At 39.3% G+C, this 24,283-nt stretch overlaps 1 protein-coding gene across 1 annotated transcript in view; it reads left to right on the plus strand.

Annotated features, from left to right (window-relative positions):
* prkcaa (protein kinase C, alpha, a) overlaps nucleotides 1–24,283 on the plus strand; it is a 163,027-nt gene that overhangs the window by 126,393 nt on the left and 12,351 nt on the right. The window contains exons 14-15 of the mRNA XM_039655426.2: nucleotides 7,860–7,940; nucleotides 10,325–10,432. Of these exons, the coding sequence (XP_039511360.2) occupies nucleotides 7,860–7,940; nucleotides 10,325–10,432 (189 nt within the window). The remainder of the gene's footprint in view (nucleotides 1–7,859; nucleotides 7,941–10,324; nucleotides 10,433–24,283) is intronic.

Raw genomic sequence — 24,283 nt, forward strand, 5'->3', positions numbered from 1 at the left:
TGGCACGTAGAAGTAAGGCAGTTCTATAGGCAAAAGGGGGTCAAACACAGTATTAGTATGGTGTTCCTAATAATCCTTTAGGTGAGTGTATTTTACAATTGTGAAAAAATTATGAGAATAAAGTCATTAGCAATTCATTATCGGAAAATTTATTTATAGTTATTAGATTGATTTTTTTTTTCTTACATGGCATGAAAACACTGTTGTATATGAAAAGGTGGATATGCACACAAAAATAAATGCACACCATCAGTTTAGTGCCATTTTGCCTGGCATAAACATAAATCATGGAGTTCTACTTTTGTTGCTGTAAAATTACAGAAAAACAATGTATGGGTGTCTTTGTGTGTATGTTAGTGACCGTTTGTCCTCCACCTTAGTTTTCATAGCATTACTCTCTTTCTCTCTCTCTCTCTCTCTCTCTCTCTCTCTCTCTCTCTCTCTCTCTCTCTCTCTCTCTCTCTCTCTCTCTCTCTCTTTCTGTCTCTTTCTCTGACCTACATATTATGCAGTGGTAATGCATGTTATCTGGGAACACGTTGCTGCTGATGTTAATTTGAGTGTGAAGTGTGTCAAAGGTAGAACAGCAGTAACACACGGCTAACCCTAATTTTGTAACGTGTGTGTGTCTTAGTGAGGACCTCCCATCGACTGTTATTATGTTCAAAATAAGCTAATTACAATATGACCAGTTTATCAAAAATATTATGGTAGCACTTTACAACAAGGTCTCATTTGTTAACATTAGTTAAAGGGCACCTATTATGCCCCTTTTCACAAGATGTAAAATAAGTCTCTGATGTTCCCAGAGTGTGTATGTGAATTTTTAGCTCAAAATACACAACATAATTTTTTACAGAATGTTTAAATTGTCACTTTTGGGGATCAGAAAAACATGCCGTTTTAGTGTGTGTTCCTTTAAATGCAAATGCCGGCACAGAGAGTGGAGCTTCACAAGCTCACGCTTACTCAATGGCAGGACAATCTCATCTCACGGAATGATAATGAAAACTGAAACTCTCAGTAACGGTGTTCATTTCGACCCATTATTGGACAAAAATGACCACAAAGCTACGGAATAATATGCATTATAGAGATAGAACAGATATAGTTTAGTTTAATTACGGTTATAACATATTTGTCATCTGCTTTTATCCACTATTGATACAAGCTGTAGTGGACCTTGTCCAAATGATGGCCAAAAAGTTTATTGTACATCACACAAAAGATGAAGTGTGAGTCCATAAAATCACCGTAAGAGCTGTATATACACTGTATAAGTGCACATTAAAGTCTTATCCATAAACTCTCTCTCTCCCTTTCTTTATTCCTTCTCATTCTCATTTTCATTTTTGCTGTGTATCGATCACTATCGATCCGGAGTCTGTAAGCTGGATCAGGAACAGTTGGTACAGATCCTTTCTCAAGTAATAACGAGAGTAAATGAATACTGTTACAGTATGTTCATTCGTACATCCAACAACAAAACACCTCAATTGCTTAGGAGACATTCTTGTCTACAGCTTCTCCGGCGTCAAAACAATGGCGGACTGTGTACAGCTCACTCAGGGCAGGTCTACGCTACACCTGCAGTGTCAGTCAACGGTCGTGGGCGGAGCTTGTGCAAAAGTATGTCACATTGGCCCGAATCTGAGAACAGCTTGTTCTGAGACAGTGCTTATGATTTATGGGGATTTTTTTTTTTTTTTAAAGCACTGGGGGAATTTATATTGTTATAGGTAGGGTTGGGAATCGTGAGAAATTTTCCGGTTCCGGTTCCGATTCCGGTTCCGCCAAACGATTCCGGTTCCGGTTCCGGTTCCCATTCAATTAAAAATATTAGTAAGAGAAAAATCCACAATCCTTTTTGTGTTTATTTCTTATAGTACATGACAAATTAGTTTAACAGACTGGTAATGTAAACAAACTCAAAATATTATTAAGCAATCTTTGCAAAAAAAAAAAATAAATTATATATAAAGGAAATTAAAAAATTCTGCATTCTCTATAATAATTTAGACCTCTCCTTTATTGTATCTCCAACAGTGAAGAATACCCTCTCAGAAGGAATAGTATTAGTATATGCTTTAACACACATATGTGTGTAGAACAGATTATTTTTTTAAACGTTTTGAATGATTGATTCATAAAGACTTTACTTATTTCATTACTGGATAAATCGGCGCTCTAGCAGTTAATAAACAGAACTGCATGCGTCTTGCGGAAGAACATTGTTGCCGGAGCTACTTCTCTCTGTTTATGTCCATGACGAGTCACGCAGGCATTGGGCTACTCCGCAGCAGCTGCGATCCGCCGGCCAGTCTAAAGAAGTCCGAGTATTAACGCTTATTACAGGCTTTACGTAGTGATTCAAGATAAGACAAAAACACGGTTTGAAAAAAAAACATTATGATGCACTCGCTCATTGTATATATTTTGTAAATTCTGAACACAAAAAATATACGGACTGCATCTGTTTTGATCACTACCGTCAATGTTTACTCAAACTATAATCTCACTAATTCTGTAACGGAAATCATTTGAATATGTGAAACAAATAAATATTGAGACTGTGTGATTGTAAAGCAGTTTCATATCGACAACTGCTCTCTCTCTCTCAGCGCAAACAGATTTGAATGTAGGCTAGAGAGTGACTCGGCGGTCGGCGCGCGCAGCGTGCGTGTGTCTGTGTGTGACAAATGCAGCGCGTGTGAAAGCAAATCGCAACTTCAGTGGTGAAGTTTTTGTCATTTAGGAATAAGACGGCGTCTTCTACTCCCAGCACTTCGCCCACATGATGATATCGCATCGGCATCAGAACCGTTTTCGGAACCGAAACTTAGGAATTTTGCACGGTTCCGGTATTTTTTCAAAAACACAACCGGTTCTGGAAAAGAACCGGTTCTCGGTTCCCAACCCTAGTTATAGGGAGGTTGTGTACACACACTAGCTGTGTCCCAATGTGAAGGCTGCGTCCTTCGAAGGACGCTTCCTTCGAAGGACCCAGCCTAACCAGCCTTCGGAGGACTTACCGAGTGTAGCCTTCGTGGGATTCCTAATTGCGCAACCAGGTGTTCCCTATTACCGCACCTGGCGCGACGCCAAGCAACAGTGCGAGAGTAGGCTACAGCTACCACCCTGATCATTCATTTAATAAAATTGAGTAAAAAGCTATGGAGACAGAATTGGCTATTGTCATTTTTGTTTTGTTTTAGGCTATAGGCTATTTTTAATGGATATTTTATGTTTTATATTTTCATGTCTTCATGTCGATTTTGTAGGGTAGCCTATTCGTTTTATTGTCTACAGAAATGGACCATGATGAATGTATTTATACAGGCTGTCAATCCTATTTGAATATTTTAAAGCAGATGGATATAAAAGGTCCAGTGCAAACGTCCTTACTCCCGCTCGTCGTCGACAGCTGTCAGTCACAGTTGCTAGGCGACAAGAACAACAATCCTCCGCAGGCTAGACTGGTCTGAGCGCTTCAGGTGCGCACTTTGATATGGGACGCAGTTGTAGTTAGCAACAATTTGTTAATATTGTGACAATGGACCAACATTTTGTTACTTTAATTTTTTAAATAACCAGTGGGAGAATGTAAGGAACTTATACTGCGTTCGTATTCATGTACAAATATGAAGTAGGCCTAGCCTACTTTTTCCCTCACAGGACAGCAACATTTTACTTTAAACTACACAAAAGTATATCGTTTAAATGTATCAACCTTGCAAACACTCAGAGACCCTTACAAAAATAATCAAATATCTGGAGCCATGAATTCTCTTTTATGTACACATTTAAAGTTGCATCAAATATATTAAAATAATGAATAGGCCTAATAAAGAAATAATGTAGCTACAATGTAGGCTATAATGTCGTTTGCGCGTTTCCACATAACAAATGAAGCACGCAATGGTAAATGAGATATATAAGAAAAAAAAGGACTGCGAAGGATGCAGCCTATTCGTCCTTCGAAGGACGCACCATGTAGTCTTCGTGGGATTTCCTAATTGCGCAACCAGGTGTTCCCGATTACCGCTCCTGGCGCCAAGTAACAGTGCGAGAGTACTGCTGCCACCCTGATCATTCATTTAATAAAATTGAGTAAACAGCTATGGGGACAGAATTGGCTATATTGTCTTTTATATATATATATATTAATGGAGGTCATGGGAGCAGGGCCCTGCTCTCATGTCCTACAGTAAAATATAAATATACAGGTTTTCAACCCTATTTGAATATTTAAAACCAGTTAAATATAATTAGTCCAGTGCAAGGTAATGTTACTCCGCTCGTCATCCAGCAGTTGGCGACAAGAAAGAACCGTGGACCGGTCCGAGAGCTTCAGATGCACACTTATGGGGGGACGCAGCTGTAGTTAACAACAATTTGTTAATATTGTCACAATATACCAACATTTTGTTCCTTTAATTTTCAAAATAACTAGTGGGGGAATGAACTTCACAGCCTACTTCATAGGCTATTCACTTAAATGTGAAGTAGCCTACTTTTTCCCCTCACGGACAGCAACACTACGCATTGTTTTACATTAAATACACTAAAGTAGGCAGTCCTATAGTTTAAATGTATCAACCTTGCAAACACTCAGATGCCATTACAAAAATAAACAACGTCCAGAGCCATGAATTATTTTATTTAACACATTTAAAGTTGCATAAAATAATAAATTATGAATAATAATGTACATAAATGTTTTTTTTGTTTGTTTTTTTTTTTTTCGTTTTCGTGTTTCCACAAGACAAATAAAGCCACACAATGGTCATGAATGAGTTGATGAAAAAGAAGAAGAAAAAACTTTTGGCTGTTAACACTGGTTTCTCTGGCTATTTGATTAATGAAAACAATAGGCTACTTTTACGTTTAAATGTGAATTTGCCGTCCACCACCGAACTCTCGGCCGCTTAAAAAAAAAAAAAAAATGCTGTCGTCACCAGCGCAATGACTTATGGGGTAGGATAGGATCGGGTAGGATCCATTTATGTATCCTCTTTTTCTCGGCGAAATAAAGGGTGCATTTGGCCGTCACATTTGAATCAGGGTAGCCTTCGGCGTGCCGCGATGACGCAACCAGCCTTCGAATACGGCCTTCGGTCGATGCGTAACTGAATTGGGACAGCCTTCATCGCGCTGCGGTGATGCAATCGGCCTTCAAATGCGCCCTTTGGTCTTATGTCAATGGAGCAGTTTTTCTTTTGTTATTTAAAGGGCGCATATGCTGCTTTAGGTGGGTGAACAACCCGTGCACACTTTTCTTATTACAAACACAGGGCGGCAGCAGCAGCACACAAACATGCCAAATATTAAAAATAAAATAATTAAAGTAAAAGATTATTAATGTGTACATAAAGATATGGTGGAATCTGGCTTGTTCCGTAGATGGTCTGCTTGCACGTGTTAACTTCGCAAATGAGCAGATTCGTTTCTTTTCTGGAGAAGCATTCAGTCTTTCCGCTTGCAAATTCCGCCATGTAAATAGCGAATCCGCCATGGCACGAGCACAACTGGCTTTTCAAGGGAATGGGACCTGAGACTCTTGATTGGTTTATTTCACATTACACCCAAAACACACCCATTACTCAATAAGAGAATAGGGACAACCCTTTTAGACCATACATCGGGCATGGTGACATTTTACTAGCAAATAGTAAATAAACTAGTAAAAATGGATTCTGACATGCCTTAAGTGCACTTGCGCCGTGTGCTTTAGACCATGCTCCTAGATCGTTAAAATAGGGCCCAAAGTGTTAAAACAAAGAAATTACAACGAAATTATTTCTATCTATTACAGTATTCATGAGTTTCAAGCTTCATGTGATTGGTAATATTGAGCTGAGATACGATATTAGTTTTAGTATACGATATTAGTATTAGTTCGATATTATTTATTTTTTTACATCTCAGTTAGCCCTTGTTATGAAATGTACTCTATGGTTTTGATTTAGGTTCTCTTTGGTTCTGTATTTTGAAACATAAGATTCAACATCTAAAGCCACAAACAAAACCTTGAGCCATTTAGAACTGTCACATTGTATTAGTCTGATGTCACACATACAAACACACATGCACTGAAAGTGCTATGAACTACATCAGCCAAGAAAGCTGACTGCCAGATAAGCTGAGATGTTAGAAAAGGTGTCTGTTTTTATTATTGATAATTTACTTACACACATGCTCTCACATACCTGCACCCACCCAAGTTCAATTACAATTTTGTATAGTTTTATTAAATATAAGAACATTTTAGCTTTTGTTTTGTATCCGGGTCCCAAAGAATTGTGCCCCTATTTCTTTTCCTCTTATATCAAGAATACGTGTCGTGTTTTGAAACATTATGGTTGATATGCCAAGGCTTTATAATTTAACAAATATAAATTAAAATCTTTCTTCAAGAATGTCTTATCTTAAAGTTTTGCTGATCTGTTGAATTATTTTTGTTTTGGGAGTGTTTAAATATTTTGACTGGATTACAGGGCAAATAATACAATTTATTTTTAGCGGAGATGTACTTCCAGATTCTGGGTAGCGGACGATGGGAAAAGTGATGTTCTGAAACAGTAGTGTGATATTTTAACCTGGCAAGCCAGACCCAAAACCAAGATGTTGTGTCTGGGAACTCACCATTGGAAGAGCTCAATCCGAGGGGCAGGATAAACGGCTGTCTTTCAAATTCCCTCTGCACGCAATAGGATAGCGGCTCCAACCAACCAGGGGTGTGTTTCCCGTACAACGACGTAGTTCACTGCTTCACTACCATAGTACGATGGATCGTTGGAAAAATCAACTAGCTAGTCACGAAACCCACTGTCGCAAAGTATCGTTCAACCACGTTGGTTTCGCACATGGTGGAGTAATAACTGCTTTTAATGAAACTGTTTGAGATCCAATTAACGCTAGATTTGTTTTATATAAATTACAGACATGTCATCTGAGGACTACTTCTAATTGTTCTCAGTTGTTTTGTTTTATTACCAGACTCAATATTTGGCTCGTTCTTACATAGTGGAGCGCGTTCGCACATGCGCACTTTTCAAACACATTACTTCAAATCTCTTGACAAACTAAAAGATGTAAATTCCATTTGTAAGTATTCTAAATAAAAGACACCGGTTGTACTGAATGTCAGCTTGCTCATTATGCTCAAGATAATGATTTATTACCTCCAAATGTGTTGCAATATAGAAACGATGCTTCTAACCATAGGTCGAGAGCTGTCGTTCAAACCACACAACTTTGCAATGCTGTTTGTGAATGTTCGTTGGAACGATGGTTTCGGGAAACACCGAATCGTTGAACTATGCTGATAACGACGGAACTTGCGACCATAGTTGGCTAACGATGCTTTCGGGAAACGCACCCCAGAGCGTTTTCCCACCAGCGGAGCTAATTGATAAATTCAACTTTTTCCGTATCTGGTTGGCAAAACTACTAACACATCTTCCTTTTTTAAGAATAACTTAAGTGCTGTTCTTTTCTCAAAGAAAAGCTTAACTCCTAGTCCTCCAGAGTTGCAGGCAAAGCTGATTCGAAAGACCTCTGTTCACCAGCAGCAGCAGCCTTTCTTTGTTTTCAAGTAGCAGAGAACCGTCACAACTCTGTCGTCATTATGTTAAGCCCGCCCGCCGACTCTATTTACGATGTGATTGGCCTGAATAGAGTTTGTTTTGTTCCAGCTCGAAAGCCAATGGAGAGTTACTAGACCACCCTGGTTACAAAATAAAATTTGCTGCCACTAGGGTGCATCTAGATTTCTAGGCTAGTGATATTTTACATTAACACAATTTGCTGATCTTTAATTAATATTAATCTGTAGGCTTTTTTTTCTCTGTTTTCAGATAATAGCGTATCAACCATATGGCCGTTCTGTGGACTGGTGGGCTTATGGAGTCCTGCTGTATGAGATGCTGGCGGGACAAGTGAGTTCACAAGTGTATAACCATCAAATCCTACATCAACAACTGTTACTAATAATTGTCTTATAATATTTTTGTTAAATGCTCTGTTGCAGTATACTCTATGGAAGTGTAGATAGTGTTCAGATACAACCAGAATGTTTGGATAGTTTTAAATAGCATGACTGGAATAATTTAAATGTGCTACAACTCTGTTTTAAGGCATATATAATATTGACACCACTACTGGAATCAGAAAATCAATTTCGTAAAGTCAAAGATAACTCATCATACAGTAATACAGTATATATCTAAGGTTCTTTATTTTATTGTTCTCTATTATTAGTGCAGGTATCCAATATAAAGTTTCCTATCTGTGAGTCACTTTGACGTGGTGCCAAATGCTGACACTTGGGGTCGCACTTGGGAGCCCCTAAACACCGCTGATATTTCAGAAAAGGCCAATGAAAATTGGCGTGTGAAATTCGCATGCACCACTACCCCATACAGGTTTTAAAGGAGCTGGCATGCATCACTCATTCAGATTTGTTCATTGGAGCTGAGTGAATGTCACTATAGATGCTGGGTAGGTTACGATGTTGCGAATGAACTTCAGCTTCAGCAGAATCAGCTCTGGCTAAACACCCGTGTGACTCACCGGGCATGGGCCACAGGTAGAGTGACCACCCGTCCCGAGTAGCGCGTGCGCGCACAGTGTTTGAAGCCCAATTCATGCGTCCTGCAAATTGAGACCGTGTCACGCATAATCAATGCTTGCTCAAAAAAAAAAAAAAAAAAGTCGGTCACTCTATATCCTCGAGACCCAGGCAGCCAAACGTTGTGCCTGAACACATTCACGTTCATGAACTTGTTCATATTTTGGGTGAACTGAACGTATTGTTTAACTGCCTGTCCTGATGAACGTGTGAACTCGTTCATTATGGTGTCTGTGAACGCACGCTCTCTCAGTTTAACTTCGTTCAATGGGGTGCCAGATTTCTATACAGCCTTCCAGGCGACAACCCGGCTAAAACTCACCCTAAACAGGGCTCAATATGTAGCGGAAAAAAAACACCCAATCTGGCAACACAAGCCACCAGTGTTGCACCGCGGCCGCCGTCGACAAAGGCGTCGTATGATAATTTAAACGAATTTTTTTAACGAGGTCGGTGAAGATGGGAAAAATCTTACATTTCTGTGCAAACTTTGAACTGAACTAGTTCATTTTAAAATGTAAAAATTTAAAATTTAAAAATGTAGATTTTACTGGTTTTCTAAGGCCAAATTAGAACATGGATAGCCTATTTATGATATTTTTCCCACAGTGCTTTAGGCTATTGGTGAGTTATTATAAATGCGTCTGAAAAAATAACGAGCTAAAAACATAATCTCCGGATGCACCTTTAGAGAGAACTGCACCTTTCATACGGATTACATAATCAGAAGGTATTAGTTTACCATTCAAAATTTGTTCTTTTTAAAGTGGACATTTAAAGCTTTAGTCTATAAGGCTAATGTTTCAGTTCTCGCGCTTCAGTTCACGAAGATCATAAAGCGTGCCGGATTATTTTATGTTATTTTACAAAAGAACAACGTTTTCATGTTATTGTGACATGTAACGCACATAGCCAATATGATCACATAAGCCTAGCAAGAGTATTTTAATGAAAACGACTAGATAAGCCCAAGCAACACAGATAGCATTAGCAACAAACATGTTGCCAATTCCCTGGTATCTTTTAGCAATGAGCATTAAAAAAGAACTTAGCTTAGCTTTGTGAAGATTTTCAGGGATGAATGGCGAGTGAATCAGACTGAGCAATGCAGACTGAGGTCACTTCCAAATCAGGCAGCTTATGATCATTGTGGCGAATCTTGAATAAATCTGAGATGAAATCCTTGTGGGGAACGCATTCCTCTTGCTAAATTCCGTTTGCACGATTCCTTGTGAATTGAGGCTGCTTGCCTGCCGAATTTCTAAGTGACCTTCTAGAACTGATGGTAAGCTTAATTTTTGTGAAACACTTCAACACCAACGTTGCTCACGAATCGAGAAGAAATACAAATTGTCAGTAATGTATCGATGATGATATCATGGTGCTTTAGTACTGTATATATCATGGTACGCTTTCTTACATATATTCATATGTCATGCATTTAAATGGTACTATACGATCCTTCAAATAATACTATGGTATTACCGCCTTGTTCAAACATAATGATCTTATCTTGTTTTGCCCATTGTATATGACGCCAATATACTTTTTTTTTAAGGGTAAGATTAAGGTAAATTCTATAATGCCACATTTGAAGAGTGCAATAATTTAAGAACCCATATTTAATATTAAAATATATATTTGATATTCATTTTAATTTGATGTTGATTGTTCTTTTTTTCCCCTTCCAAGCCTCCATTTGATGGTGAGGATGAAGATGAACTTTTCCAGTCCATTATGGAGCACAACGTCTCTTACCCTAAAGCCATGTCCAAAGAAGCAGTTTCCATCTGCAAAGGGGTGAGTTCTGTCACATAAAGAAAAAAATGTTCCAGGTTCTACAGCCCAACTGAACTTCAGCATGACTACTCTTCCTGACTCTCTCTCTCTCTCTCTCTCTCTCTCTCTCTCTCTCTCTCTCTCTCTCTCTCTCTCTCTCTCTCTCTCTCTCTCTCTCTCTCTCTCTCTCTCTCTCTCTCTCTCTAATAAGTTTCTATAGATTTATTATTTAATGTAAATAAATGCATTCAAGGTCAAAAGGATGTAATCAAAAAGTCAAAATCCATGTCACTATCTTGCATCTTTGTCTAAGTCTCTGATGTCTGCGTATGTGAATTTTAAGCTCAAAATACCCCACAGATAATTTTTTATAGCATGTTAAAATTGCCACTTTTTAGGGTTAAGCAAAAACTCGCTGTGTCCCTTTAAAGGCAAATTAGCTGCTGCTCCCAGACCCCTTTCAAGAAAAAGGCGGAGCTTCAAGCATGCACTAACAAAGGCACTCACTCTCTGGTAAGCTAGCAACGTAGGGAGTGACACGCTAACAGGCAATCATGTACCGGTGTCAGTTTGGTTGCACCATTTCGTTGTCTCGTGCTGCTGGATTCCTCTTCAGTAACCGGCGATTGAGAAGCAGAAAATGAGTGCCCTTCATCTGCATGCCATTCAGGCTAGAATTGCGAAACATTATTGGATAATTCGCTCTATTCGCGTTTGATGTGAACACAGCATAATGAACAGCCTGCGATGTCAAGATTGCAATGCTGGAGTGTGTGTGTGTGTGTGTGTGTGTGTATTTTATATGGTATTGTTTTATACATTTATAAAAATGCCTTCTATATTTCTGTTTTGCTTTTCACTCCACTGCTTTTCACGAAATCGTACCGAACTGTGACTTCTGTGTACAGTTACTCCCCTAGTATTGTCGTCATACAATGAATTATGTTAAGCTATGGTAAAAGTGGTACTGCCAGACCTGGAGATCAACTGAATGGTTTCCTAAATAGTAAAAAAAAAGAAATGTTTTACCTGAGGGGAGGTGAAAAATGAGCTTAATTTCCCCAAATGGTGGAATATCTGTAACGTTAGCTAGGCTTATCGTTAGCCGGGTGCTCTGCCCTGACTTCTTATGATACAGTGTATGTGTAAGATACAAACTTCAGGGTTGGCACACAAATATTTTTGATAAGTATGCTGATTTTTGTTAAGTCACGCTCAGAAATGTGTCATTTGCATATTAAAATCACAAAAAAATCAAGCACGTACGACCACAACCCCCCACCACCCAAGTCCCGCCACACTGCACCACTGTCACCTTTTTTACTCTGAGGAGTTTGCAGGTCTGATTGTGAATTTAGACTTATGTTTACATTTTAATTTTTTGAGTTTTCCATGGTTGTGTTGACATTTCTTTCTTGGGATTATAATCAGAGGAAAGTTAAGTTTAAAATAAAAATGTTTAAATGTAATATATATATTTTTTCCTGGTCCTTATTTTAAATGGGTCATAAAAAAATCAATGATTATTGATATCGACCGATATGAAACACTTATATCGTGATAAAGTTTTCAGCCATATCGCCCAGCCCTATGCTAAGCACTTGCAAATTATAACTATCAGACCGGCCCTCGCAGCCTCGAAACACTACAGGCCCACCGGGAAAAGTCACGACTCTCTGGATTTCCACTCCGCTACTGACCGGCGGCCACAGTATCACTTGTGCTCGCACATGCAGCCGTCTCACTGTAGTGTTTGCCTCATGACAGCTGCAGCTTCGTTGCTGCGTGCGTGAGGAGAAAAAACACAGACATCCATACAGGGAGAGACTGGAAGCGTGCTTTGCACACATCAACATAAAATATATTTCTTACAAATCTGGAACGCGGTCATTCATAAAAGTATCGATACTAGTAAATTTAGTTATCATGAGGTTTTTCATTTCTGAGTATCACAATACTTTTGAAGTATCGGTGCACCGTGCAACACTACTACAAGACTGTTGTAGCGGACCCAGTCCGGATGATGGCCAAAACTTTACTAATCAGTTTTATGAAATGTATTATGTAATGTAATGTAATGTATTTATATCACACAAAAGATGAAGAGTCCGTTTTCACTCCAGAAAATCACTTTGAGAGCTGAATAAATCACAGTACACGAAGTGTGCATTAAAGTCTTATCCATAAACTCTCTCTCTCTCTCTGTGAAATATAATGAAGTGTTCGGTTTTAAGATGTTTTAATAAAGTGTGTTAAAAGTCAAAAAAAGTCTCTCTCTCTCTCTCTCTCTCTCTCTCTCTCTCTCTCTCGAGTGCATGCTGGGAGTGAGTGGGCGGAGTGTGTGGATGTGAGTGGTAGCCGATTGTGGCTGGTAAGAGTGCTCTTTTCAAACTTTTTCTTTTTTCTTTGTAAGTGTTTATGTTTGTGTTTCTTTGTTGTTGTTGAGTTTTTGTTTTGTTTTGTGAGGATAGTCTGCTTCCAGCATTTTGCTGGAAAGCATGGCGACTCCAAACACGATGGCTTTTGAAAATTTAACTCGGCGTCATGGAGTGAAGATTGATTCAAATGTTAACGTGGAAGATGTGTGTTTGGCTGCGGGGGACGTTGTGGGTCATGAACACATCGTGTCCGCTTCGCGAATGAATAGTGCGTTTGTGCTTTTTTTTAGCACTATTGAGAAGGCGAACGAATTAGTGCAAAAAGGTGTTGTAATCAAAGGTTCACTCACGCCGGTGTTTCCTCTGAGTACTCCCGCCAAGAAAATAATGATTTCAAACATTCCTCCTTTTGTGAAAGATGAGATGATTGTGCAAGAATTGTCCCGTCATGGAAAGATAGTTTCCCCCATCAAAAAAATTCCACTCGGATGTAAATCTCCTCTAGTAAAACATCTTGTGTCTTTTAGGAGACAGGTGTTTATGATTCTGAAGGATGGTGAGGATGAACTTGACCTGGTCTTTAAATTTAAAATAGAAGGCTTTGATTATACTGTTTTCGCATCATCTGACACGACGATCAAATGTTTTGGTTGTATGAAAATCGGGCATCTCAGTCGTAATTGCCCTGATAAGGTGAATAAAAGCACAGAGCTGATTGATGCAGCTAAAGCGGGGAGCGCTGTGGATGAGAGTAGCGTGTCGGCGATTCCCGCGAGTACAGTGATCGAGCCGCTGGAGGGAGCGAACAGCGCGGAGGTGCGGGTGTTTTCTCCTGTTGATGATGAAGGTGTTGTGGTGGAGTCTCTGGCGGCCGAGAACGCGGGGGGGTTGAGTACATTATCAGCGTTTGTAGAACAAAATAGAGAGATTATACAGGAAAATCTGAGATTGAATGACTGTGAACTGGATATGGAAGTTGAATCTACATTCAAAACTCCAATTAAAAGAAGAAAGAGTCGTGTAGAGTGTCCAGTAATACACACACAACTCGTGTAAATGCAAACACTTCTGTGTTTATTGATGCGTTACCACTTCCTTTTAACAGGGGTCGCCCACATGACGTTAACATCAATACAGATATATTTAAAGTGATAGTGCCACAACCCTACATCCCCTTTCTTCCAGATAGCACATTAAACAATTTAACACAACCCACTGAATTTACATCATGTACTGAATTCATCTTATAATCAGTCCATTTAGACAATTTTGGTGACACAAACATGAAAACATGGTGAGGTATGAGCAACACAGTTGTTTTAGTTTTTTAGCCATTTCCCGACATAGTCCTGATAACGCTTATTGGGTTGGCTAACTCTGCCTGCTCGAGTCACCACCAACTGTCTCTCAGATGAAGCAGCAGTATTGGCCACTGATGTACTATTAGGAGGTGTAGGTGGATTGCTTTTAATCACTGATGTGATATTAGGAGATGTAGGTGGTAGGTTGGCATTTTGAACAGTTTCTCTACAAGGTGCAAGTGGTGGGTTGTCATTTTGGGCAGTTTCTCTATCCGATACTGGTGATGAGGTGGATCTCATTGGCACATCCTCCTCAGGGCTTACCATTGGATTTTCATCAACCAGTAGAAGATGTCGCCTGTTCCTAATATATCTCTTTCCTTGTGACGCTAATACATAGCTATTAGGCTGCTGAGCTGGGCCTTCCACTCTTGCCACTTGATCAAACCCACGTTCCGTGTGTACTCTGACTGTTTGCCCTGGTCTTAGTGCAGAGAGACGATGTGCACTGCGATCATAATACACTTTCCCCCTTGTTCTATGTTTGGAGATGGTAGCAGCCACGTTAACTTGGATAGCAGGCCTAAGCATGTCTGTGGTTACTGGCAGAAAGGTCCTGGTTTGCCTGGACATGAGACGCTGAGCAGAAGAAGGGAGCCCATCACGAGGAATGTTGCGAATGTGTAGAATGGCTGCTTGGATATCTGTACCATCACGGTGGCACTTCTCCAGCAGGTGCTTAGCGGATCTCACTGCACGCTCAGCAAGCCCATTAGATTGTGGATAATAAGGACTGCTGCGGATGTGTTTAAAATCCCATGCTTGTGAAAAGTCTGTAAAGTCCCTTCCAGTGAATTGGGTCCCATTATCAGTCATAAGTGTGTGTGGCACACCATGTGTTGCAAAGTGTCGCTTCAACTTCGCAATGACCGTGTTGCTGGTCATGTTGGGGAGGTAATCCAGTTCAAACCACCCTGAGTAGGAGTCCACCAGAACTAGATGCATTTTGCCATGCCACTCAAATAAATCAGCTGCAGTAAATGACCATGGTACTTCAGGAACATTATGGAGTTGCATTGGTTCCTTTGTGTGATGTGCTGTCAAAGCGTTGCATGCAGCACAGCGAGACACCTCTCTTTCAATATCCGTGTACATTGAGGTCCAGTACATAGTCTCTCTAGCTCTGCGTTTGGTAGCTTCAATCCCAGGATGACCCTGGTGTAGTTGACCCACGTAAAACGTTTGCAATGCTGCAGGAATTATTAACCTTTGCCCACGCAGAAGTAGTCCCTCTTCTACTGTCAACTCTTCCTTCATGGAGAAAAACGGACGCAACTGTTGCGGCAGCTCCTTGGAGGTGCTGGGCCAGCCATGCATGATGACTTCAACTAGCTGTTGACAGATAACATCACTCTTTACTGCATTTCGTAATTCATCCGTACGACGTGAGGAGAGCACCTGGACAGCCATCACTTCTAGTAAATCATCAGTAAGTGGGGGCTCAGACTCAGGTAAGTGTGCACGTGACAATGCATCTGCAACAAACAGTTCCTTGCCACGCTTATACATAACATCCAAGTCATAACGTTGCAATTTAAGCATCATCCCCTGCAGACGTGATGATGCGGTGTGCAGTGGTTTCCTCAGGATAGTTATTAGTGGCTGATGATCCGTTTCAGCAATGACAGGACGGCCATATATGAAATCATGAAACTTTTTAGCTGCAAACACCAGTGCTAACATCTCTTTTTCAATCTGAGCATACCTGGATTCAGTCGGTGTAAGGGCACGTGATGCGAATGCCACCGGCCTCCCGTCTTGGAGACACACCGCTCCCAGACCATGTTGGGAAGCATCTGCTGATATAACCACTGGCTTTGATGCATCAAAAAACTGAAGCACAGGGGGCTTGGTCAGTGTCTGCTTCAGCTTGCTGAAAGCTGCATCATGGCTCTCATGCCAGTGCCACTCCACGTCGTGGTGTATCAGTTGTCTCAGGGGACCAGTCATTTCACTGTATCGGGGAATAAATTTGGATAGATAGTTCGTCATGCCCAGAAACTGCTGTAGGGCCTGTTTGTCCTGTGGCCTCTCCATCTCACAGACGGCTTTGATCTTTTCCTGATCTGGCTTAACACCATCAGCAGTTAACAGGTGCCCCACATAATGTACACAGTTGACTCTAAATTTGCACTTGTCAGGATTAAGCTTCAGATTGATGGCGCGAATCCTGTTCAAAACCTGTGTTAGGCGTTCATCATGTTCTGATAATGTACGCCCCCAAATGAGGATATCATCAACCACAATCTCACAAGGTTGTCCTGCAAATAGCTGTTCCATGACGTTTTGGAAGACCTCACTGCCTGTACATATGCCATACGGCATTCTTAGGAACCTATATCGGCCATAAGGTGACATGAATGTTGTGAGCTTAGAGGATACACGGTCCAGGGGTATTTGCCAAAACCCACACTTGGCATCTAATATACTAAATATTTTGGCACCAGGCATGTCTGCAATAATTTGGTCAATTGATTTAATCGGATGGCGGGGTCTGAGGAGGGCCCGATTTAGATGCACTGGGTCAATGCACAGTCTCACTGTTCCATCTTTTTTTTTCGCTGCAACCATGGCAGACACCCATTCTGTTGCGTCATTTTCTGGCGTAATCACACCCAGGGCAGTCATTCGGTCCAGCTCCGCCTTAACCTTATCCTTCATGGCGATGGGGATCCTGCGGGCAGCACATATTGTAGGGGCAACAGTGTCATCTATTCTCATATGATATATCACTGGTAATTTGCCTACGACATTAGTGTCAAACAGGTCTTTAAACTCCAGTATTTCTGGAGCTTCTGGTTGCAGCATATGGACATCAGGTCCGAGACGTATAAGACCAATAGCCATACTGTCCTGTAGTCCTAGTATGGGTTTTACATCCCTATTGACCACATGAAACTTGAACTGCCCCTGTGTACAATGCAGTGTTACAGTGCCATCAGTTTTAATTGACTCACCTCCATAAGCCACTAAATTGACCTTTTCATCTGGGTCCACATATACTGTGTGGTCAACCGCATGCAGCATTTTCCTGGGCAGCACATTACATTTAGCACCAGTGTCCACTTTTACCTTCAGCTGTCCCGTTCCGTTCTTCATTTCGAGCGTAGCGAAGATTTCCCCCTTCTGTGCGGGTGTCAGTATTGTATCACAGTAGAAAGTATCATCCATATGATTGTCTGGTTCAATTGTCACTTCATTCACTCTACCCATTTCTCTTCTTCTGTATGACGTGGGGGCTCTGGGGCGAACTATGGCCTGCGCAGGAGCCGATCGACAACACCTAGCAAAGTGATTAAGTTTCCCACAATTATTGCATATCTTATTAAGAGCAAAACACTTGCTGCGGTCAGGTGAGTGTTGGCCATTACAATTGCTACAGCGAGCCTTCTGAATCGAGCAGACTTCAGCTTCCTTATGAAGTTCCTTAGAGCTTTTCTCTGACTGTTCATGGAGCATGCTGATGCTAACTGCCAGTGCAAGGGTGAGATTTTTTTCACGTAATAACTGTTTGCGTAGGATGTCACTCTGTATCCCGCAAACGATGCGATCCCTGATCAACTCCTCACACAGCACGCCAAAATCGCATTTTTTCGCCAGTATTTTTAAAGTTGAGATATACGTCTGAATAGACTCACCGACTCCTTGATTAGTGGTGTTAAACACATGTCTGTCCATGATAACGTTTTTCGCTGGCAAACATAGTTCAGCAAACTTTACCAATAGAGTCGCTGGATCTTCGTGGTTTTCCCCCTCTCCATAAACAAAAGAATCCGACTTTTCCACAGCCTCCGGGCCGGCTAGGTTCAGTAGCGTGTAGGCTTGAACTTTCTTTGACTTATCCGACAGTCCTGCCTTGCAATAGATTGTCCACTCTTTCTCAAATTTCCGCCAGTTATCAGCAACATTGACGTCAAACACTAATGGATCTATACGGCGGAGTCCTTGAGCCATTATCAGCCACTTCTGACACCATGTAGAGTGTCCAGTAATACACACACAACTCGTGTAAATGCAAACACTTCTGTGTTTATTGATGCGTTACCACTTCCTTTTAACAGGGGTCGCCCACATGACGTTAACATCAATACAGATATATTTAAAGTGATAGTGCCACAACCCTACAAGTCGAAATGATAAAAACAGTAAACAGGTCAAAAAAAGTGAAGCTACTGAAGATGCTTCGGATGATGATGATGATTCGGATTCTAATGTTTCTGTGTGTTCTGAGGTTTCTGTCTGTTCCCAAAATGAAGCAGGGAATGTTCTGTACAAAGCTGAAGATATTAGTGTTTTTCTGCAGGAAACGAAGGGGCTAAAAGGTGTGCAGATTGAGGATTATTTTCCTAATCGTGCACAATTTGTGAAAGACACAAGATATCTGATAAAGGAAGGGGCTTTCTCAGATCTTGAAGTGTATCGTTTACGGAAGTTTGTAAACAAGTTAAAAAAACAAATTCCTAGTAGAGATGACAAGAATGCCATGGTTTAAATCTCTAAGCTTGTTTTTTTTGACCTTATGCACACTCTCTGTTATTTCCCATCTTAGTTTCTTGTTGAATCTAAATAAAGCTATGAGTCAGCTAAAAATCGGAACTCTCAATTTAAATGGAGCTAGAGAAGTTCGTAAGAGGATGATGTTGTATGAATTTATTAACCAGAAGTCTGTTGATGTCATGTTTATACAAGAAACGCACAGTGATCAAAAAAATGAGGTGGATTGGAAAAGAGAGTGGGGAGGTCAACTTTTTCTTAGTCATAAATCCTCTATTAGTGGAGGTGTTGCAATTTTATTTAGTAAAAATATGACTCCAGTGTCTTATGAATCTATTGAAATTGAAAAAGGTCGTTTTTTAAAAGTTATTGTTAAATTTGAAAAAACTGTTATGGTTTTTTTAAATATTTATGCTCCTAATAATGGAGTGGAAAGAGTTTTGTTTTTAAATTTAATCAACACTACTCTCAAAGACCTAAATACAGATGATTTTTTAGTTTTAGGTGGAGATTTTAACTGTACCGAGAGTGATAAAATGGATCGAAATCATTTAGAACCACATGTTGCATCTCAAAGAGTTCTCAAGCAAATCATTCAAACTTTTGATTTTTGTGATATTTGGAGAAGTATGCATAAACAATTAAGACAATACACATGGGTTCATTGTAAAGATAATTCTTTGTCTTTGGCACGTCTTGATCGGTTTTATAGTTTTAAGCACCAGCTCAATATTTTTAAATCTTGTCAAATTAATCCTGTAGGTTTTTCAGACCACAGTGCGGTTCTTTGTTCTGTCCTAGTTAGCCATGTGAAGTCAAGAAGTGCCTATTGGCATTTAAATACGTCTTTGCTTGATGACAAACATTTTAGAGAGTCTTTTACTTTTTTCTGGGATGTTTTTAAACAACAAAAGCACTTATATAGCTCTGTACAGCAATGGTGGGATTGCGGTAAAATACAAATTAAAAACTTTTGCCAGCAATACACTCTTAATGTTACAAAAGAAATAACTAGATCATTGAAGATTTTAGAGACTGAAATACTTGATTTGTACAGTTTGTCTGAATCTACAGGCAAAAAAGAACATATGGAAGCTTTGGCATCAAAGAAAACGTTATTTGCAAACATGTTGGACATTAAGGCACAGGGAGCGCTGGTTCGCTCACGTTTTCAGAATGTCACACAAATGGATGCACCTTCCAAATTTTTCTTCAGTATGGAGAAAAGAAATAGTCAAAGCAGAATAATTCATTCTTTGGTCTCTGATACAGGACAGGAATTAAATGAAGCTTCTGAGTTAAGAGAAGTTGCTGTACAGTTTTATAAAAAATTATATACAGCTGATTTGATTAGTGAAAAGATGAATATTAGTAGTTTTTTTGAAGGTCTGCCAAAGCTTGATGAAGAGAGCAATGAAAGTTTGCAAAAACCTTTGACAGAGCAAGAACTTTACACAGCAATGATGAGTATGGCGAATGGGAAATCCCCCGGGATCGACGGGTTACCCATTGAATTTTATAAAACTTTCTGGCCCATTTTAAGAGAAGATCTCTTATTAGTGTTTGATGAAAGTTTTATTAATGGGTTCCTCCCTCTCAGTTGCAGAAGGGCAGTTATCACTCTATTGCCCAAAAAAGGTGATCTTCAAAATATAAAAAATTGGAGGCCTGTATCTCTCTTGTGCTCAGAGTATAAAATCCTGTCTAAAACTTTGGCTACAAGATTGAGTAAAATTATAGGGAAGGTGATACACTACGATCAAACATATTGTATACCAAACAGATCAATTTGTGATAATATTACTCTAATCAGAGATGTTTTGGAAGTTTCAAAGTTGTTTGGTATAAATATTGGCCTTATTTCTTTGGACCAAGAGAAGGCCTTTGATCGGGTTGAACACCTGTATTTGTGGAATACTTTGCAAGCTTTTGGGTTCAATTCAAGTTTTATTGATATGATCAGAACAATGTATTGTGAAATTGAGAGTGTGATCAAAATTAATGGTAGTTTGTGTGCCCCCTTTACTGTACAGAGAGGGGTTAGACAAGGCTGTGCCATGTCTGGGCTATTATATGTGCTGGCTATAGAACCATTGCTTTTTATGTTACGGAATAAGTTAAAGGGTCTAACATTGCCACAGTGTAATAATGCTTTTTATTTATCTGCATATGCTGATGACGTTATTGTTTTTATAAATGATAGTAATGATGTTGAAATGTTAAAAGAAGTTGTTAATGATTTTAAGGAGATTTCTTCAGCAACTGTAAATTGGGGAAAAAGTGATGCTTTATTGATTGGAAAATGGGAAGGAGGTAATCCTACTCTACCAGGAGGCTTATTATGGCAAAAAGATGGGTTAAAATATCTTGGTGTGTTCTTAGGCAATGAAGTTTTCATGCAGAAAAACTGGGAAGGAATGGCAGATAAAGTAATAGGACGTTTGAAAAAATGGAAATGGCTTCTTCCACAGCTGTCTTTTAAAGGACGCACACTCATCATTAACAATCTCGCGGCTTCTTCCCTCTGGCATAGACTTGCATGCGTTGATCCTCCTGTCGGTCTCTTACCGAAAATTCAAGCGGAAATTGTGAACTTCTTTTGGGACAATTTGCACTGGATCCCGCAAAGTGTTTTGTTCCTGGCGAAAGAAGATGGAGGCCAAGGTCTAGTGCATTTGGCTAGTAGATGTGCTGCTTACCGTCTTCAGTTTGTGCAGAAGTGTATGCTGGGATCTGAAAGACTGGTGTGGAGACCAGTGGCTCAGTGCATTTTACGCAGAATAAGTGGACTTGGCCTGGACAATGTGTTGTTTTTAATGGATTCAAAAAAATTCGATTTTAGAGGAATTCCTGCTTTTTATCGAAGTCTTTTTAAAATATGGAGTCTGTTTAAACCTCAATGGATGGAACCATTAATGTCGCTGTACTGGTTATTGGAAGAGCCCATTGTGTGTGGAGCACGTCTTGATGTATCTGGGGATGAAATACCGGGTCTGAAATATTTGTTGTACAGAAGTGGATCTCTACAGTTAAAACACATTATTAAAAATGCAGGTCCTGAATTTAAAGATGCAGAAGCAGTTTCAGCCTTTTTAAAGGTAAAATCTGAGCGATATGTTAAACATTTTTTAGATAAACTACAGGGGGCTTTAAATGTACAAGAAAGAACTTTACTTGATGAGTACAACAAGAAATGTATATTTCCAGACTGTGAAGATTTTTTTCCAGATTTAAGTATTGTACCTGATCTTGTTTCATTTGACAATATTAATCCCTGGATGAAAAAGGAAATTGATGTACAAATTGATTTTTTTGAAGCTAAAGGGAAAGCATTGTACAGAAGTCTTGTCAAAGTGATGAATTTAAAATGGTTAAAGAATAGAAGCGATACTGTATGGAGAGACCCGTTAGAGATTACTGAAACAACAAAACCAGTGTGGAGGATTCTGTACAAACCTCCCTTACCTAAAAGAGTTGGTGATCTTCAGTGGAGGATACTCCATGGGGCTATTGCAGTTAACTCTTTTGTGGCAATGTTAAACCCAAATGTTAGTGAGAATTGTCCTTTTTGCAATGAAAGGGAGACTGTGTTTCACTGTTTTATGTTTTGTAATAGACTTTCTTTTTTGTTTAGCCTTTTAGAGCTTCTTTTTGAATCTTTTGAGGTGTGTTTTACAAAGCAGGATTTTATACTTGGTTGTATGTACACTATTAAGAAAAAATACAAATGTCAATTGCTTAATTTTATTGTTGGTATTGCAAAATTAGCTATTTATATAACTAGGAGAAATACAATTGAACAGAAAGGAGAACAAGAACTTATACCAGCTTTCAAAAAAATGGTAAAATCACGACTTGTAATTGAGTTTAATTTTTACAAACTAATGAGTACATTGAGTATTTTTGAACTTGAGTGGTGCTGTAATAATGTGCTGTGTTCATTAGTTGATAATGAACTGGTTATTTCGGAAGTGTTGATGTGAGTTTTTTTGTGAAAATATGTGACCTTTTTTGTGAATGTTTTTGATTGTCATATTTGTGTAATAAAGGATTGTTAAAATTCAAAAAAATTCTCTCTCTCTCTCTCTCTCTCTCTCTCTCTCTCTCTCTCTCTCTCTCTCTCTCTCTCTCTCTCTCTCTCTCTCTCTCTCTCTCTCTCTCTCTCTCTTGTATGACACTTTAACTTGCACAGCGAATTACACAAAACCACTCGTTACAACTAATAGTAAACAAATATATACAGACTTTATGCTGGAGACTGTAAGCTGGATCACGAACAGTTGGTACTAATCCATCCTTGCGTAACATCTTTTTAGCAAAGCCTGTGTTTCGTATTGTCCCATTGTCCCTTTATTGTCTCGTTCGCAAACCAGTCTGGAGTGAAATGATTTGTGCAGGCATAAACGAATTTAGGTATAATTTGTGGTGCGTTACCTTCAAAACTAAAATTAATCCACTGCGTCCTCAGTGGCTTGGATAATGGGTGAAAATGCAGACTCTTATATTCACTCTAACATTCAACAACAAAACACCGGGATTGCTTGCGAGACATTGTCACTACAGCTGCTCGAGCACAGAGAAAATGGCAGATTCTAACTCGCTGAAGGCGGAAACGATAATAATGCAGGACTGTCAGTCAGTGGCCAACACATTTATGTCCAAACACAATATAAAAGTGGATTTTGCATAATAGATGCTCTTTAAGAGTTACATACTTTGCGTCCCCAGAATGATGGATATATTTGGCTGAGGCCAGAAAGCACAGGCTTATAAGCTCATTTCATACCTGACAAGAGCTATATATCAAACAAATATGGAGGATATATCTCTGAGGAAGATACCAGAAATTCAAAAAATCAGGTCATTAGGTTCCTATGAATCATGAAGATCAGAAGATTATTTTGACAGAAATATAACATTTGATTTCAGAATATCTTAAATTACATTGAGTGTAAATCCCTGAAATGTATAGAATAGGAAATTGTATTGTATTGTTTTGTCATCACATCTTTTAATCACTTATTATTAATTGCTTCTGCTTAAAGCCCATCATAAATTCACTGCAGGAACTGATCCAATTTAGATAAAAAAAAAACACATGAACCCCTGGTTTCATTTTTAATAATGTCTTATCAGGTTTCAGGGTTCATTTGTCATGAATGCAGTCTGTTGTTATTGGATGCAACTATCTGACTAAAAACTAAAACTTGAACTATTTGACCTTGTCAGAAGCTATATTCACAAAAGATTTTTAAGCTAAAGTAGCTCTTAACTTGCCGATTTAGGAGAATTCTTAAAAATAATTGGCATGTCAGTCCTAATTTTAGGACCAATTTACAAAACACACACAACAGAATATAACTATATTGTGCATGTTACAGAAAACATAACAGCAAACATTATTAATAATACTTACAGTGATTCGGAGGAGGACGAACCTGATCCATATACACTGGATGCTGAGCCCTCCTCGGGAACAACCGGCTTGCGAATCCACATTTGAATTCATTTATGTTTTTGAATGATTCGTCGTTAAAATGATGAGAACACAAGGTTCGGGCTATACTGTTGTAGTATCGTTGCAAATATGAACTCTAACCACTGATTCTTCAAGTGCTCGTCCCTGGACAATGAAAACA

This window comes from Pimephales promelas, chromosome 8 (genome assembly GCF_988280905.1).
Source record: "Pimephales promelas chromosome 8, fPimPro1.hap1.1, whole genome shotgun sequence".
Taxonomy (NCBI): Eukaryota; Metazoa; Chordata; class Actinopteri; order Cypriniformes; family Leuciscidae; genus Pimephales; species Pimephales promelas.